The sequence below is a fragment of the Neophocaena asiaeorientalis genome, unplaced genomic scaffold (genome assembly GCF_003031525.2).
Source record: "Neophocaena asiaeorientalis asiaeorientalis breed wild unplaced genomic scaffold, Neophocaena_asiaeorientalis_V1.1 scaffold35, whole genome shotgun sequence".
Taxonomy (NCBI): Eukaryota; Metazoa; Chordata; class Mammalia; order Artiodactyla; family Phocoenidae; genus Neophocaena; species Neophocaena asiaeorientalis.
In genome coordinates this window covers 2,741,432-2,760,652 of record NW_020172984.1, presented here as the reverse complement: position 1 = coordinate 2,760,652, position 19,221 = coordinate 2,741,432, and the positions used below count along the sequence as shown (strand labels likewise).

General features: G+C 40.2%; 1 protein-coding gene across 1 annotated transcript in view; it reads right to left on the bottom strand.

The window, feature by feature from the left end:
- The window catches only part of LOC112397808 (guanine nucleotide exchange factor VAV3-like), a 304,349-nt gene that overhangs the window by 119,053 nt on the left and 166,075 nt on the right, over positions 1-19,221 (bottom strand). The window contains exons 3-6 of the mRNA XM_024742081.1: positions 10,594-10,652; positions 8,123-8,188; positions 2,992-3,100; positions 826-918 (exon numbers count right to left, since the gene is read on the bottom strand). Coding sequence (XP_024597849.1) covers positions 826-918; positions 2,992-3,100; positions 8,123-8,188; positions 10,594-10,652 — 327 coding nt within the window. The remainder of the gene's footprint in view (positions 1-825; positions 919-2,991; positions 3,101-8,122; positions 8,189-10,593; positions 10,653-19,221) is intronic.

Genomic DNA, 19,221 nt, shown 5'->3' with positions numbered 1-19,221 from the left:
CATCAAATCCACTTGGTTCTACTTTCAAAATTTATTCAGAATCTGACCACTCCCTGCCACCTCAACCAATACCACCATTTTCCATCAACTTAATTATTGCGATATCCTTCTAACATTTTTCTCAATTTCCACCCTTGCCTGACAAGAGTCAGAATGATCTGTTAAAAACTTACATTAGATCCCATCACTTCTTCTACTCAAAACGTTCTAGCTTTTAGCCAGGTGCTCCTATATGCCCCCTGTGACCTGGGGGCTCACCAAGTCTCTGATCTCACTGCTCCCCTGCACTCATTCTGCTTCAGCCTCCTGGGCTGTTGCTGTTCCCTGAAGCACACTGAACACTGTCCCACGTGAGGACCTTTCTCCCAGGGATTGTCCACTCTGGGATATTCGCATGGCTTACTCCCTCCATTCACAAAGCTCTCTGCTTAAATACGATCTGACCACAGAGGCCTTCCATTACCACTCTATATAAGGTAACACCAGCCTCTCCCATCACTCACTACCCGCTTCCTCTGCCTTATTTTTCTTCAGAGAATTTATCACCACCTGGCATACTCATTTGCTTAAATTATAAACCCTCCCATGAGAGTGTCATGAGAATTAGAGCTTTGTTGTGTTGACTGCTATATCCCCAGTCCCTAAAATAGTGCCATTCACACACTAAGAAATCAATAAATCATTATAGGATGAGTAAATCTGCTTTGAGATCTTTAAACCCAAAGTTCTGCTGAAAATCAGAATATGCAGACACTACAGAAACACTGAGCCTAATGTATTAGCAAGGCAGTATTGGAGCATCAAGAATGATACCTGATGACTTACTTTTTCTATTGACTCCAATGTTTCTGTATATTTTTCTTCTGTCTGCTTGATTTCTGCTAGGCAGCAACTTCGTATGTCATTTTCTGGACATTTCTACAATTAGAATTTTCAAATTAACATTATTTAATCAAATTCATGTATTAATCTTTCCAGTAGAAGATAGAAAGAAATAAAAATTATTGAATTTTTAAGTGTTCCATTCTAATAAAACACATAACTGAAAGATATATTTAACTGCATTTGTGAAGGATCTTTGCTTTTTAAAAGAATTTGAACAATGTAAATGAAAAAGTTTTAGATAATTAAAGATATACTTTTGAGTATACTCTCTTTAAACTGAAACATCTATTTTAGTATAAACGTTACTGAATCTGGAAACATCATGAATGGTCTTATACAGTTTTCTTAATGTACAGCATACTTTACAAGTGCTGTAGAAATAACTGCAAAAATCATAAAAGGATACTTGGTAAGTAAAAAATCTTAAAATATTTTTTCAAGAGTTAACACCTTGGTGTTTGGCTCTCTTACTGTTTAAGACTCTAGGCAGTAGAACATAGTAGGAAGATCAAAGTTTTGGGGATCAGATAGAATTTGGTTTAAGAACCAGTTTTGCTGTTATTAGTTTGTTATTGTGAAGAAGTTATCTCATCTCTCTGTGTCTCGGTTTTCTCATCTATAAAACAGAATTACAGTACCCAGCCCAAGGAGCTGTAAATGAGATAACCTGTGTAGCGTGCTTAACACCCTGAGGAATGCACAAGAAGGGCCCTGTGCGTTCAATCATCATCACTGCTCACCCTGGGCCACATGAACAGCCCAGCACCGTAAGCTCAGTGAAGACGGCCCTTGGGAAAGACAATGGAGAATTTGCTGGAGCCCAAAGCAGTTGATAATTAAAGGGGTATGGATGCTACTCCATCTCCTAAAACACTCTTAAACTGCTGCCGCAGGTGTCCTGTCAGCTCGTGCAGTGGTTAAAGCATACATTCATGACGTTTACTGAACACAGGCCAGCCAACTTGTTTCCATCCCACAGAAGCTACTGTCCCCTATGTGGGCACCGGACAACCCGCCGGCCCTTTATTAAATGCAAGAGGTCCAAGAGAGCTGAGCGAATTCATCAAAGCACCGAAGAAACCTAAAGTACCACCCAGCTGATGAAGAAAGTCTTTTGTGTAAAGAAAATGTTAATAAAAGCTTAAGCAACTGACCTTATTTTTCATTTCAAATTATATATGAGAAAATGATTCAGAGTAATTCTGAATGTTTTAGATATTTTAATGCAGACAAAGCTTTGTGGGCTGTTGTGGGCTGTTGACTATGGCAATATCTGAAACTAAGTTTATAAAATAGTAAAAAATGCTAGGAGACCTATAATGAAACAAACAACAACAACAAAAATATCTCGTATCAACCCCTAACAAACAGGAAGAAATATTCTTTATACTTTATGCCACATCAAACTTAAAGTAGATTTACCTGCTTTGCAAGAGATTTCCTTTCATAACAATATAATTTCATGATCCCCTGAAATTATGTTCTATTGCCACTCTGCAATTATTTAGCTGTGTGGCATGCCGTTTACTGGTTAGACTTGATTTTCTTACGAGTAAACTGAGAGATTTAGACCAGATATTTCCTATGCTTGTTCTGAACTGTAAAATGTCATGTTTACATGTCTCCAAATGCAGCAACACATCATGGTTATACAGTTACAAGCAAGTAAACATAAAAAAGAAAACAAACAAAAAAAAGATCCCAGCAGAAGTTACATAAATAATTATTGTATTAATTATAATTATGCTATTATTTTATAATTATAATTAATATACTTATAACATAAATACTATTTCATTTTATTAATTATAATTATTGTATTCATTCATCTTTCAAATAATCACTTCCCTAATAAAATACTCAGAATAACGAGTCATGGTTATAGAGTTATAAGCAAGATAAAAAAGAAAAACAAACAATGATCCCAGCAGAAGTTACATAAATAATTATAACTACTGTATTAATTATAATTATGCTATTATTTTATAATTAGTAAAATTAAAACATAAATTTTATTTTATTATTATATTAATTAGTCCTTCCAATAATCACTTTCCTAATAAGATACTCAGAGTAACTTAAAAAACAGGCAAGTCAAAGTCCTACAGGCTGATGCGCCTCCTCTGCCTTCATCAAGTCCTCGTACACTTCTCCGCCTTCGTCTTCCCCATAAACACAGTCGTACAGACCCTCTTCATCTTCCACACGGGTTTCACTGAAGCAAAAGGTATAACATAGACGTCATTTTCTAGCATGCAGTAAATACAGTAGTTAGAAATAGCTTACTGGATTTCAGCAGAAAATCCAGAGAGCAAATCAAATACAGTGGAAAGAGTCAAAGGTTTACATTACAGCTCTGCCCCTCCTAATAAGAACAATGACAAACGACAACCACAGAATCTGACAACGATGGCAGTGCCCTAACCTTCACCGGGCATTTACTACGCCTCTCTGCATGGATTATCTCGCCTGGTTTGCCCAGGTCCAGCATTAATTGTGTTATCAGGTGGGCACTGTTGCTTGGCCAATTCGAGTGACAAGGACTTTGAGAGAACACAATGTTCTTTGACTTTCCCAGGATAACACAGCTAACCAGACAGCAGAGCCAGGATTTAAAACCCAGTCTGTCTCACACACTGAGTGTTTTAACTGCTCTATCATACTACCTCCCATTTTTCATATGTCAAGACCTCAGTTTCATTACCTGTATTAAAGGGTATAATATGGAGAAGACACAGGAGTTGGGGAGGCCCTAATATGTTATAAATAATCTTTATAAAGCAAAAATTTCTGCTGATTATAATTGTCAATATCTAATGCAATGGTTTTCAAACCATGTTCCTTCAAGGCCACTCAGAGGGTACCCACAGGTTTGATTCTGTCAGATTCTGCTTTTATCTGTTCTATTTGTATTTTGTTTAAAGAAATGGTCCCAAGGCCACAAGACATTTTTAAAAGCCATTGAAATTCTTCTGCTGGTCTCCTGGCAGTGGAAAATAATCCCTATTTTTTTTAACATCTTTATTGGAGTATAATTGCTTTACAATGGTGTGTTAGCTTCCTCTTTATAACAAAGTGCACAGGTTTACAATCTCAAATGAAGGGTTAGGGAAAGATAATCAGTCACTGTGGAAGCGTTCATGGAGACTTTAAAAATCGGGCCCTATCCAGTCAACACAGAAACAGCTGTTTCCACCTATCACCCATTCTGTTACTACTCCTTAAGTTTTTCCTTTCAGTTCAAGAGTTCTAGAATTAGCTTCTATTAACTAATAATGCCAAAGAACTGAGATTAATAAATTTAGGTATGTTAGAAAGAAGCATTAATATCTCTCTGAAAAGAAATTCAACTCGTTCAGTACTGCCAGCCCTTAGCATTTCTCTTGGGCCTGTGCAGATAGAACATTATAAATTGACGTACAAAAATAAAAGCACTAACTATAAATGTCACTCTGCAACTCGGAGCATTTTTCAAAGTAGGTGCAATCACAAGGTTGTCTATGTTTGTCATGAAGAGTTATCTGGAGGCATTTGACAGAAATGAACTGTCAGACACCCAGAAGAAATTTCGGAAGGTGCCTTAAAGGAGAACGCTCTGGTGGTGAGAGAAGTTTCAGAGAAATTGCTGTGAGAAAAATTCATTCCAGGATTACCTGTCCACCCGTCCACCCACCTACCTGATTCTTAAACTAAGAACCTACTGATTGCCAGACTCACCAGTGCTAAGAATGCATGGATCCAGAAGATCCAAGGGCTCTCCCATAGTCTAGTGTGGAAAACAGCACATAAACACAAAATTCTATGAGTGCAGAGGAAAGAGTAAGAATAACTCTGACTAAGGAAGGCAGGGAAAGCTTCATGGAAGATATTACATCTGAACTGGATCTTGAGTGTATTTATTTATTCAATAGGTATTTGCTGAATAAATACCATGTTCCAGCAGATATAACCGCAGACAAGGCAGACACAGTTTCCACCCTCCAGGGTGACACAATGAATGAGAAGAGGGGATGAGCATTGAAAGGACCCCAACCTGTGCGATGGCAGAGAGGTGTGCAGAAGCTGGTGACGTGAGGGGTGGAGTCCCGTCCAGTGGGACCAGGTGAGTGAGGGGAGCCCCAAAGGGAAGAGGTGAACCAATCTGAGAAGGGCCCTGCACTCTGGGAGCTCAACCTTACCTGGGCATCTGAGGACCACAGGGGGTTATAGAGGGGTAGTGTGGAAGGTCAAGAAGCCAAGCAGGGAGATAGAGAAGCCAAGAAATGAAATGCTGTGGGTGAGAGGTAATGAGTACCATAACCAGGGTAAAGGCAGATGAGGAGAGAAACAGAGACTCAGGAGACCGTGTCAGCTACAACCAACCAGACTTGGGGACCAATCCGGATTAGGGAGAGGGGGGAGGACTGAAGGATGCTTTCAGCTCTCTACTCTGAAAAACTGGGGAGATGGTGAGTCTTATTGGCAGTTCCAGAATTTCCATACTGAGGGGCTTAGGCAGGCCATCTCCCCTTAGGCAGTCTCGCCTAAGAACAGTGGGGCTGTTAAACTGGTTCGAGCACTTTCTATAACTCATCAAAGGGTAGGAAGGTCTGATGAGTTCATGAAGGAACTGAGATTAAAGAAATGATAAAGGAGTAGGTTCTGTATCAAAGGGGATCCTGTTCAGAAGGAAAACAGGCTGTGAAATCCTTTTCCTCCCTCAGACCCTCCAACCCCCACCCCCAAACCAACAAAAAAAAGCCAAAAAAACAAACAAAAAAATCACATCGTCTTTCTTAAGTCTTGCTATCGACTATTTTGCATGAGGGCAGAGGTACATATGTATAAATTCTCACAGATTCTTCTCTAAGAATTGTAGGAGTGACACACACGCACCCACACACATTGCAACTGGGCTAGAACAGTTTGGGTTTTTGTTATTCAATCCCATACTAAAGCTGTTTTTCTTGCTAACAGTTTGGGCAGTAATCTCTGATTTGCACAAAATGAAGAAGGGAGAGAGGAAAAAGCTGTGATTCTTCAAATGGTCAATAAATCAACAGCAATCTATATTAGCTTTCCTGTGTCTGGGCAACCTAGATATGGTCCCGTCTGACACCCTGGTCATAAAGGTTGAAGGAGCAAGGACACTACCGTTTAGCCATCTTACATGCTCTCCATTCCATCCTGTGTCTGTTTCTCTCCACGTGAGGACAGAATGACTCCCCATGCCTGGGGGAGCAGACCAGTGTTTGTTCTAGGGCCCTCCCTTCAAGCGATTCACCCCCAGAGGTTAAAGGGAAGTCTATGAGCCCATAGAGATCATAACAAAGCCAAGGCTGAAAAGCAAACCCTCATAGCAAACTCAAAAGCAGGAATTTGCAGGAAACACACGACATTTGGACCTCCGACCACCTGGTGAAGAGGTGAAGCAGACTGCACCTCCCAGAGCATGTGAGTCGGCACCTCAGAGCAGCCAGTTCAGGGGCCCAAGTTTTCTCCAAACTTGCATCCTCACAGGATTTATCTTGGCATCAACAGAACAAGACGAGGGAAGACTATAAAAATGAGTAGGTGTAGGTGGGGAGTTAAGATAGAATGTCATCATAGCACTGGAGATAATATTCTTTCTAAGACGACAAGGAATTTGATTATCTGATAAGTAATCTTACAGTCACTTTATGAAGACTGTAGCCAATTCAATGAGACAATCAGCAATTACCTTGCTGAAGATTAGTGAGTTCTTGGAGATTTTAAGAAGAGATGAGAAACCATTCTTGATACACATGTAAAATACAAGACTTCGAGGCCCATCCAAAGGCAGCCTACTCTGGGAAGGGCTACCAGCCTTGCTGGTGGCTCCTGCTGAGAGCTCTCAGAGGAGCAAGGCCTCTGGGAATCAATGCAGTGAGTAAGAGCCTCCACACTAGAATAAGAACTGCCTGGGTTCCAATCCAAAGACTACTATTTACTTATGATCTTCAGCAAGTTATGATCTTCAGCAAGTTACTTAGCTTTTCAAGCCTCATTTTCTCATTTGTAAACTCTGGTAATACTAGGAACAACCTCATAATGTGGTGTTACATGAGAGATGCGTGTAACATGGTTAGGACAGAAACGCGCACTCAGTAAACTCCTATGAACTGATAGATGTCTCACTATAGACAGCTCCAGCCTGAAGCATCATGCCTGGAAGACAGTAAGTGCTCAACGCAGCTTTGGCCTATTAATTCAGAAAACAGATACTTACTGAGGACCTATTAGACACTAGACACTGAAGTGCTGGGGAAAGAGCCAGGAACAAGGTCAAGTTCCTGACCACATGAAGCAGGCCTTCTGATGAGGAGACGGACGAAAAATGAAGCAAGCCGAGACTGCCTCAGGTAGAGGCGAGTACCATAGAAACACAGAGCAAGGTAAGGGTGGCAGCAATTTTAGATAGGAAAGCCCTCACTGGGAGAGCCATCTGAGCAAAGACTTGGATGGCGAGGGGTCAGCCACATGGGCAGAAGGGACAGCCAGTGTAAAAGTCCTAGGGCAAGAACAAGGTCCGTGTGCTGGGGTATTAGGATCGATCAGTGGATGAATTTCCACAGGATCTGAATCTCTCCTGGAGCAGAACCTATATCTTCTTATAATTCTTTGCAAACATACCTGATCTTTGGCATCAGTTCCTTGAGGGGTGAGGATCAAGTTTTACCTTTATTTGTAATCTGCACAAGTCACTCAATCAGCAGAAGATAACCAGCTGCAAAGACCTTTAGCCTCTCCCAACTATTAGACGATACAGCCCCAAAGGATCCTCTCTTCAGAATCAACACCATCTGATGAAACATCCCTGAATAACTCCCACCCACACTGATCTCGTTCGTCCTTGAACTTACACAGCAAGCGCTATCTGTCCTACAGGTCCAGTGGTAGATTCTATTAATACTCCTCTCGTTAATTGTCTGATTCCAGGTTTATCTACTACCTTTACTATGCCTTTGAGAAACTTCCAAATGTTACTTCATTGCTGTCTGTTTCTTTACTCTCCATAGAGACTTGCACAATGCAAGGCACACAAGAGGAATTAAAAGCCAGTTGAAGTACATTTTCTCATGAAGCTTTCCATCAGGAGTCTGAGGTTAATTCTCACATGTCTTAATCACTAAGCCACGGTTCCCCTTCAGAGAGCTATTTTAACACCCACGGTTAAAATCCACAAAGGATGCAAAAATTGGCAGTGGTGTACTTTTGCTGAAAATGCTCGACATACTCTATTAAATCAGGCAGGCTTTTGTAGATGTCGTCATCATTAACGCTTTCTTCTGTCGGGAAGGGCCTAGGAGGGAGGGAAAAAAAAAAAAGAGTGAATAGGCAACAACTAGGCTGGACGTTTACCTCTCACGAAACACATACGCTCAGCTGCTGCCAAAGTGGTCAGATCAGTCACCATGTTTAACACGACTTCTGGGGCTTCTCCCAAAGGGCCTGCCTGTGGCTGTGTCAGGGTCCCCCAGGGAGGCGTGGCACCTGCTACCTCAAATCACCTGCAGCAATCACGGCTGGTCACCACAGTCATGTGAGCAGTCGTGGACGTGCTGAGGTGCTCATCTGACCTCCCACCAGCCACACACCTGCAGGCTCACGTCAGCGCCCACTGCAGCTCCCCAGCTCAGAGTGGGTCCTTGCCTTTAGCACCATTCAGATTCTTTGCACTTACAGAATCTGATCTGACAAATAACTTGGTAATTAGGTAACAACCATTCTAGCATGACTCAATTCACTAGTATAGATGAGAATTAGAAAACAAAAATGCCATGCCCTTTATATATGATCACTGACTCTGATATACTTTTCTACTCAGACCGTAAGTTGTGTGAGTTGTATTTTTTATTTTTCATCTATTGGACAAACAAACAGGCCTCAAAAAGAGTACATTTTCTTTGTCCCCTGCTCAAAGAAAATCACTTTAGTTTCTACCCTATTCCTAGCCATTGGCTTCCCTTGTTTGCTTCGTACTATGAACTTTATTCATAACACCAACATAATGCCTTAAATTTATGTCTAACAAAATCACAGTGATGATACTATAGTGCCAAAAGTTTTACCCTTTTTTACATGAAGTCAGCATGTCATATGTTGCATAAAAACAAGAGGATCCATCAAAATAAAAAATAAGCACTAGGTAATTACTAAATAATTATATTTAGTATAGTGAAAACATTTTCACATCCGTTTATGTATTAACTTAGTACTTAACACATCTGAGGAACATATATTTTTCAAATAAATTAAAATGTGTGAGAAATGCCAGTTTCAAAATCCTTTTTTAAATAAATTTTGACACATTTTATTATACTCTTATATACAAGTCTATTGTAGTAAAAAATTGAAATTATAAGTAAAATAACCAGGAAGAAACTCTTCTATATATAGTTTCAGAATCAACAATATATAAATACAAGAATAGAATCATGCTATTTCAAAATGTGCTGTTTGCATATAACAAAATATATGTTGACATGGAAAGATAATCATGTATTGAAGAGAAAATGACAAGGTATGGAACCTTTATCCAGCCTACAGACTACTGTAGAAAGCTGCCAAACTCATGGCCCATTTCTGAGGAAGGGTCTGTGGGTGTCTTCCCCAAGGTCACTGTGCTTTGTACCCAGGGACTGGGCTGTCATGCTTGGATCATCTCTGTTTGAATCTGAATGTGAACAGAAAAATGGAAGCAACAGAAGAAGAGACCCAGGGTCACAGAGCCCCATAACGGCTGGAGACTGAATTATGGAGCCCTGAGGAAATCAGGTAAAAAATGAGATCCATTCCATTTCCATGTGGCCTGGCTGTGTGGCTACCGAAACTGTTTTTCTGTATTTCTAACATTCCTAATAATACAACTTTCTGACTGACCTAACTTGAATATGCAGTATTTTAAACAGAAAAGGCCTGACACAACATAACACATCTACCTTTCCATACTTAACTGACTGCATAATGCTTCACTGCATGGAGAAGGTATAATTTAACCAATTTACAGTGGACCCTTGAACAACAAGGTTTGAACTGCACACGTCCACTTATAAATGGATTTTTTTCAATAGTAAATACTACAATACTACACGATCCACAGTTGGTTGGAACCACGGGTGCAGAGGAACTGAGGATGCAAAGGGCCGAATATAAGTTATACTTAAATTTTCAACTATGTGGATGGTTGGTGCTCCTAATTCCCACGTTTTTCAAGGATCAACAGTCCTTCCAAGTTTTTCACTTAGTTCCAAACTTTCAATACACCTTCTTGAATATATATTATTTTATACTTGTCGGATTATTTCTTAAACGCCTAGAAGTTGTGACTTATTGTTATGGCCTACAAGATATAAATGTACTGCAATATCTTTTTTTAAAATATCTATTTAATTAAGCATTTGTGTTTGTCTTAATGAACCACCTGCATAGGAATGTCAGAGGAAGTTAAAAGAAAGAACTGTATCAGTGACAGTCACCAGTGAGTTGAGAACGACGTTTAGCTAATGTGTCTTATTCAACGTTACGAATAAGTTCTTACTTGCTCGATAAATTTCAAATGTTTATTGAGCACTTATATACCCGGCCACTCTTCATGAATGAGATGTGGTCCCTGTATGCAAAGTGCTTTACACATAGTAGCCATTCAATAAACAATCACTTCATTGAACTGAACGGGACGTACGAACCACAGAGAAGCTAGCTTACCTGATTCCTGTGGCCAGCGCTACAGGTGTGCGAGAGAGTCGCGATAATGCTTCTATAACCTGAGAAAAGAGGAAAGGGCTCACTGGACGTGTATTTCAGAAAAAAATATTTTTTTTCAAAAACAGTAGTTTTACAATCTAATATTAACAATAGCAGCGGAAACTTAAGTTTGCAGGTGTCACCAAAGTGCAGAAAGGGAAGAGTTGTAACTGAGAAGTATAAACACCTACTTATAATTTTGTCCCTTTCCTTAATATTGACTCTACTTATAATTTTGTCCCTTTCCTTAATTTTATGGCTCTAAGCAGATTACTAACCATGTGGTTTGCAGTTTCTTGATCAGTAAAAACAAGGAGTTAGACAGGGTAATTCTAAAGTTCTCATGTCTCCCCTACTACATGATCTGAAAGACCCTGTAACGCCGCTCTGTCCAAAACAGTAGACACTAACCACACAGAGGCTATTTAAATTTAAATTAATTAAAATCTTAAAAACAAAAAATCAGGTTCCTTAGTTGGACTAGCCACGTTACATGTGCTCAGTAGCCCATGCGCCTAGTGGCTACTGCATTGGACGACACAGACATCAAACACTTCCGTTATCACAAAAAGTTCTATTGGACAGCACTGCTGTATAGCAAAGTGGTTCAGAGGGTGGGCTCTCCAGCCAGACCACGTCATGTGAGTTCTGATCCCGACTTCACCATTTATTAGCTGTATATCCGTGTACAAACTACTTAATTTCTCTGGGTCTCAGCTTTCTCTTCTGGCTACTGCCTATAATAATTAAGTTAGGTTATTAACAATCACTATCTTATTATGAGAATTAAAAAGATAATACATGTAAAGCATTTATATGGTAGCTATTCTTTATAATTGCCAACTTCAAGAAAATTACCTTATTCTAATTCTGAATATTTTCAGAAAAGGAATTTCCTAAATTACCCTTAATTATCTGTATCTGTTTCAAAAATTCTTCATAAAGGTTTTCAGTACCTAACCCTCGATGTGCCCTGCTAGAGCTTTAGCATTAGTACATAGCAACTGTACCCTTCCTTCCCACGTTTACACCTAACAGCATCTCTTTCAAAGACTTACTGAGGAAGCTAATGAGCTAAAATGTGTTTTTCTCATGAAACCTGTTTCTATGATAATAGATATAATTTGTCTTAAGTATCTAAACAAAACGTAAATACGTTCTACTACAAGGCCTATTCACAATGAGAAAACAGAAAGAGAAAAGGTAAAAATCTATCTCTAGGTTGAGGTAGTCTTTGAATTCCCCAGTTCAAAGATGGAAATGTTTCCAGTACTAGGAGTCGCATAAGGGTGTTAGCCACACATATACTTATTTATCACCTAACTTCAGGAGGCAGTATATTGTTGTGGTTACAAACTCTGAACTGAGAACACCCGGATGAGCTAGGCCCACCTTCACCAGCCTCTATAAAATGTGGATAATAACAACTACCTACCTGCCTCACAGAGTTACTGAAAAATTAAATGACACAATGCCCATCAAATGCTTAACTCAACAAATGTGAACTGTTATTAATAAATAAAATAAAATTATCATTATATACAAATGACATTTAATCTAATCGAAGGCCTTTATGCAATTTCTTTCTGGTTTAACCTTGCTGAAGAGCAAAAAACAACCACCTAGGCAACACTTGATATCGATTAATATCCATAAGAAAGATAAAGCAACTTCAGTGAGTCTGTAAATTCAGAAGATCATGAACGAAATAATAAATTTATCAAAATAAACTGATTCAAGATAAAAATAATCATCTGCTAAGTTTCTAAAATATGCATTATTGAGTGAAAAGTCTAGCTATTGGAGGATTCCAGGATAATCTGTGGAGTAATATTTAGACTGCTGAATTAACTACATTGTTGAATTTTAGCATGAGACTTATCCTGATGTAGCACTGTTCTAAAGTTATGGGGTGAAGTCGGCTTCTAATTCGTTTTTTCACAGCAGTGTCACTACTCAATAACAAGAGAAACAGCAACAGCATTAGTACCGCTATGTGTTTTACTACTGCTATTATTTAACACAAATGTTAAAACACCAGAACTAGTCACAACCTGTCCCCGCCACACAAGACTATATGTAGTTTGATTTTTTTTAATACAATTGTCCACCAGAGGGAGCGAGACAATAGTCTATCACTTCACTCCTGCATTGAATGTAAGTACAAACATTTCTGAAAATTAACATGCTGAAACCAACTGTTATTTACTTAAAAGGATTATCTAGTCTATTCAGTGATAGAAAAATAACATAAAGATAAAAGTTCAGTGGATGGGACTGAAGGATAATAGGTAGCATGTCTTAAAGTGAATCTCCCAGGGGACTATCACTCAGTTTTGTATCTATCTTATTGTACATCAAGTCCATCCATTAACTCAAGTTTAGCCAAAGCAAATAAGGACTGTTTGGTCAATGTAGTGTTTTTAGAACAGTGTGTATTCTATATAAAGGTGGAGTGTATCCGGATTTGGAATAGACAAGTACACAAATTAATGCCAGATTCTGAAGTCCTCTGTGTGGAGAATGACCTGCTGTTAGAAACATCCTTCAAGTATATTTACAAAAGAAAATAGCCCCAAGGGTGGTAAGAAGACTATTTGCCTTGAAATGTCTTAATTTCTAAATTGTTGCCTCAAATAACATGACATATGGACATTTACTCCCAGAAAGGGGGGTAACAAGTTAGAATATTTGCAGGTTAATAGGCTGAAAACCAACTACTAAATCCACATCATGGATTTTCTTTCTCTACCTACATCCACCCCTTGTTTGATAAGAAGAATGGCATTTGCAAAGAAATGAAAAAATTCCAGATAACAAGAATAAGAGTTACCGTGCGAGGAAGGTGGGAGAGGTGAGCAGGGCTTCTGTGTGTCTGCTTTGGAGGGGTGGGCTAGATCCCAGAATCTATGAAGGGTCATTGACAAGTTTAAGGAAGATAGCAGGGTCAAAACTGCATTTTTAGAAGATCACTCAGCAAAGTGAAGGACAGACCGGGGTAGGAGGACATGGGATACAGATAGGGACCAGGAGACCCACTGGGGGTGGGGGGGTTCTCAATCATCCAGGTGAGAAATGAGAGGTCTACAGGAGAGCTAGAGAAGAGGTGGAAATATGCGAAGTATTTAGGAACAGCGGCTGACACACCGTGGAGGCTGAGGAAGGAGGAAGAACCCGGGACCACCTGGGCCGGCTGTTACAGCGTAGAGGGGCCACAGTGCTCCGGGATGCTCCCGAGCAGGAAACCCTCGTCCTCGGTTCCCTCCAAACGCCTGACTACATTCATCCTTGTCTCGGCCAGGTTGGTCCCCACCCAGAGCCTTCTCTGACCATCTCCCTCCTCCAGTCTGGGTTCTTTCTGTCCCTACAGGACCCTGGACATAACTCTGCGCTAGCACCTATCCCCTTATTCAAAATTTATCTGCTGTTTAAAATATTTCAAAAGGACTCGTGTTTATCTTGTCAATTGAAATAATGCAGAAATACATAAAAGTTGCCCGCCCCCCCCACACACCCCTCTCTCACCTTCTGCCTAAAGGAGACCAGAGCTAAGAATCTTGGTGTGACTCTTGCAGAATTGTTTTTTTCTTTTTCTTTATGATTATTATTTTAGGTAATGTGTTTCTGTTATACAGATTTCTCTACCAACGTGCTTTTGTCATTTACCAACATATCACATATAGTGGTGTCAACACATACAGATCTTTATTCATTTTAATGAATTCATTCATTCATTTATTCGTTTGAATGTTGTATCACATTCCAGTGTCTGTATATAACATAATGATTTAACGCTTCCCCTGCCAGTGAACTTTTTCAACATTTTGCTACAACAATGCTGCAATTACCATCCTTGCCAAATACCTTTTCAATTGTGTGCAGGTATCTCTATAGGAAGGATTCCTAGATGGGCTGACTAGGTATAACCACTGCTCTTCAATAAATATGCACAAACTCGCATTACCCCCGAAGAGTGTGTAAGAATACAACAAGGCATTCTAATGACCTGTTTGTCTGTCTTTCCCATCCAACAATGGAAAATACCTTAAGGGCAGGGAAACTGCTTCTTCACTGTTCTATTCCCATCACTGCACTCACAGCCAGCCTCCAAACAACCACTTAACACAAAAATATTTGTTGCTCAAACAAATGAATGACTACTACTTACCCTGCAAAATTGTTGTGAGGATTAGGGATAATATGTGTAAAGATATGTAAAGAGCTTAGCCTGCCACAAGTGAGGAATGAATGAGTAACTGAAGAAGCCCATTATGAAAATTAAATATTAAGTATGAGAAAGAGTTGCTTATCTCCTGAAACCTAGAGACAACGTACACAGTGGCACGCCCCTCCCCATCAAAATTTTCCCCCTAATGATAATTTTTATTTAGTTTGGGCTCTTTATTTTTTCCATCCCCATTAGTCAGTTTAAAAGCCATGAAAGAAAAACAGTTTGCCAAAACTGAATGGCAACACCGTACACTGATAAAGCTACCCATTTTAACTCTTCTCTTCATGAGACCTTCTGGCTAATTCTCACCTCTGCTTATCTGGCACACTAGTGCTGTTGATATCGTAGTTTGTGAGAAAAGCAAGTCAACCGTGCAGAAGCAGTTTGCCATAGCTCCTTCCAAGGTCTTGAGTTAAGGAAGCCATGGACATAGCGAAGAACTCAAGGAACCATGGGGACCAGCACACAGGTCTGCCAAGAAGTACTAATTAATTATGGCTTTACCTCCTTGAGCTCTCTGCTCTGAAGTTTTCTCTCTTAACTTTCTCCCTGAGCCAATGGGAAGGCTATAAAGATTCCTGAACAGGGCTCTGGATTCAATAGGAGTTCCTGGGGAAGTGCTTCTTCCAGGAAGATAGGTTCAAAAAGGGCAATCAGGTGGCTTCAAGCTTGAGCCCCAAGCACCTGACAAGCTTGGCAGTTCAAGAACGGTCTGCAGCATTGCAGCACCACAGCACGAAGCTACCATCTAGCAGCTGAAGCTATGGGCAGGGATGCTGCATCATGGTTCCTACAGGCTCAGAGCAAGTGCCCTGCGGGTTCATGGAGGAAAAACCCAAACCCCAGAGGACGTAATTGGAAGTGTGGGCCTGGGGGTGCTGGGCTGAGTAATTCAGACAGGATAGGCCTGTAGACTAGACTGAGCGCAACCAGAAGCAACCCAGAGACCTGGTATTACGCCGGCATCTGATTCTCTGCCAATGAAGCCTAACCCTACATCCAACCAGATGGTGAGTTTCAGGCTAACAATATATCTCACTTTCTCCTAGGAAATCAACAGAACTCATTATCTTAATTTCCTTTGCAGTTCTAATCTCACACAGCAAATTACCCCATTAGGATACACTGCAGCTTAGTGCCATTTCTAGCAACATGTTTACATCTTTCCTAAAATAGCTGGTTGTTGCTTTGCATACTGTAGAAGGCTGTTGAAAAACATCCCTAGCACGTCTTCTGTGGGTAAAGCAAAGCAGTACAACTAGATAAGATGAATAAAACATTACTTCTGTATCAAGAAGATTATGAACTATGGGAAACTCATTTGCATTGTTCAGAAGAGTAGAGTATCTATATGGGTTTAAGTGGTCCGAATTACAGTTTGTGCAGACCTTGATACTGATCATAAATGTAAGAATTATTCTGTATGTATTATTCTGAGGCTTCAAAAGTAAAGCTCTATAGAGATAAAGAACCTCTCTTTAGGAAAGTCATATACTAGGCTGGTTAAGATGCAGGCTTAAGACTCAAATTTTCTGGACTCACATCCCAGCTTTACCTCTCACTAGCTGGGTAACCACAGAAGAATGTCCTGTACTTCTACTGCTATTTCCTAATGCCACTGTTGCCACCATCATCATTGGTAAAGTAAGATTTGGTCTTTGCAAAGCACTTCAGAAAATAACATGTGATGTCTACCTCAAGTTATCATAGGATACAAAGGAAAGCTTTCTAATGGCTGGGAATACATTTAATAAATTATGTTGTACATTCGAGTACTTGATGGCTAGCGTTTGTTAATAGTTGCCGACAGTTGCTAAGCTTGTCTAGTTGTAACACTATGCTTTTTAAAAATGAGGACTGTTGACAGTAAATGTTTTTCTTTTATTTAGTATTCATTTCCTGCTTCCATGTAATTAATGTTTAATCAAAATAATCAAATAAAAAAATAAACTCCTGTCATACCAAATTATGTCTAACAGGCTAAAAACAATTGCATTTGACCTTGCTACAGTGAATTTTAGTAAAAAACAAACAAATGTTCCATGCCTAGTCTGCTCGTGAAGATATAACACTAATAACGACCAGGATCACATCCAGCTCATAAAAGAGCTCTAAGAACAGACAGTACAAAGAGACGGGCTCAGAGAAGCTTCAGCACACATCGCCCCACAGTCCCCATCCCCTCCACACCTCACTGTCTCAAATAAATATAAAAATCTATGTAACTAGAGTGTGTCTGTCATTTAACCACAATTTCAGGACAAGTCATTTAGCTGAATCCCCACCCCCAACCATATGACAATCCCTCCCAACTCCATCCTCTACAGAAATTCTAGAGCCATCCCCACATTTTATTCAAGTGATTCTTTGAGAGGCTGATGAAAGTTCTTGGTCCTTTCCTCAGAGGGAGGGAAAATAAAGACTGTATATACTAATACACAGATACACATAGACATATAAGTATACACAATTCTGCATTTTATCTCAAGAAATCCAGGGACCTCCTGAAGACCATTCATGGATTTCCTAGATTCTCATTCCATCTCCTTCTTTGCCTAGAATAAAACCAAGGCCCAGAAAAATTAACTAGCTTGTCCAAGGCCAAAGAACCAAGAGCAACAGAATTGGTACCAGAATCCAGGTCCCTTCTCCTCTACCCAGGCTACTGCTTTTTCTAACTCACCATCCTGCCCATGAATCTCCTGCATTTACTCAGGGAACATCTGTGGAACACTTACTATGGGCTAGATACACCTGATAAACTCCATTTTGTTATACTGAGGATAGCAAAATGGAGACTATATAATTCCTACTCTCAAAAACCCACCATCTGTTGGGAAAGACCACAAGGGTGGATAGTGGAAACACAGACCTAGTACTACAAAGTGCATCCATAGCCCAGAGGAGTGAGCAAGGCCAGCTGTCCCCCTCAGCCTGACGGACAGAGAGGCTCAAAAGGGTCTTTAGAAGAGGTGACCCTGGGCTGCATCTTGAAGGGCAACAGGGAACTTCCCAGACTCTCTGCAGGTTATAAGAGGTCTGATGGGTGAGAACCACCATGCTCTGGCTTCACCTCCTCCCTCATCGCATGCTCCAGTGAGAACACTTGCCCCTTACTCTCTGAGAAGCTCTTTGTAGTTGCCATTTCCTGAATAATATTTTCCTTATTTGGTTGACGGTGAATAGTTTTCAGGTTCTAAGAGAGAGGTCATTAAGCAAAGCTTTTCTAAACCAAACAGACCAGCACTTGTCTCATGAGGCACTTCAACACCATCAAGGTCTTGCTGTCTCTGCATTCTCGGCCTCCACACTCGGCCCCTGAAGACCCAAAATAGAGCATATTTCCTTCAAACCTGTTTCTGCTCCCTATTGCCAATGAGCCCACAGTCTCTCTCCTCTCCCTCACCTGCCCAGGAAGCCAGGAAACTTTCTAGACAGGCACTTCTCCTTCATACCCCATTCTACCAATTCTCCCTTTTAAATGTCTCTCAGATCCAACTCCTTCTCTCTTCCTGTGCTTCTGCCTTTAGTCCAGGTCCTCTCTATCTCTTGCCTCAGTCACTGGAAAAGCCTTCCAATTCATCTCCATGCCTTCAATTTCACTTCCTTCATCTTCTACGTGGCTACCATAGAGGTTGTATGACATTTCAAAACTGTCAATCTGGTCACACCACTATCACCACTCTGCCCACCTTAAAATTCTTAAATGTTAGCCCTCGTGCAGAGATCAGATTATTTAGCAGGACACTCAGAGCCTTCAATTGATTGGATCTGCTCCCCACCCCCTTCCAGCCTTCCCCTGCCACCAACTCTCCCCACATCTGCTGTTCAGCCCCATACAACCACCTTGCCTGCTGTGCCCCAGACAGACTCTAGAATTTACTCCATACATGTAAATTCTAGCAGATCAAAAAAGTCTTTTTACTAAAATTCGCAGAGGTGGTTTCAAAATGCACACTTTCAGACTAAAGAGCAGGCAGGGAAAAAGCAAACTGGTACCAGCAATGCTAATTTTCTCACACCAAGTAAAAAGAAGTTACAATTTTTCTTACACACTGTTCTAACCATCCCCTGGGTCCAAATACCAAAGCAGATGAAACCTGAAATTCATCAGTGCAGAGTTAGGTGTCTGGAAGCACAACTCTCCAGTTAGAAATCAGAACAAACATAAATACTACTTCACCTAAATTTACACTGGTCTGTGAGGATGTGTTGAAGTTAGTACACAATAAAGAATTCAACTTTTTGTAGGCAACTAAAAAGAAATACTTTAGTTTGAAAACGTAATCATATTTGCAAATCATTCCCTGACTTTACACAGAGTAGAGATACAATCTACAAAATTCATGTGGCGCTTT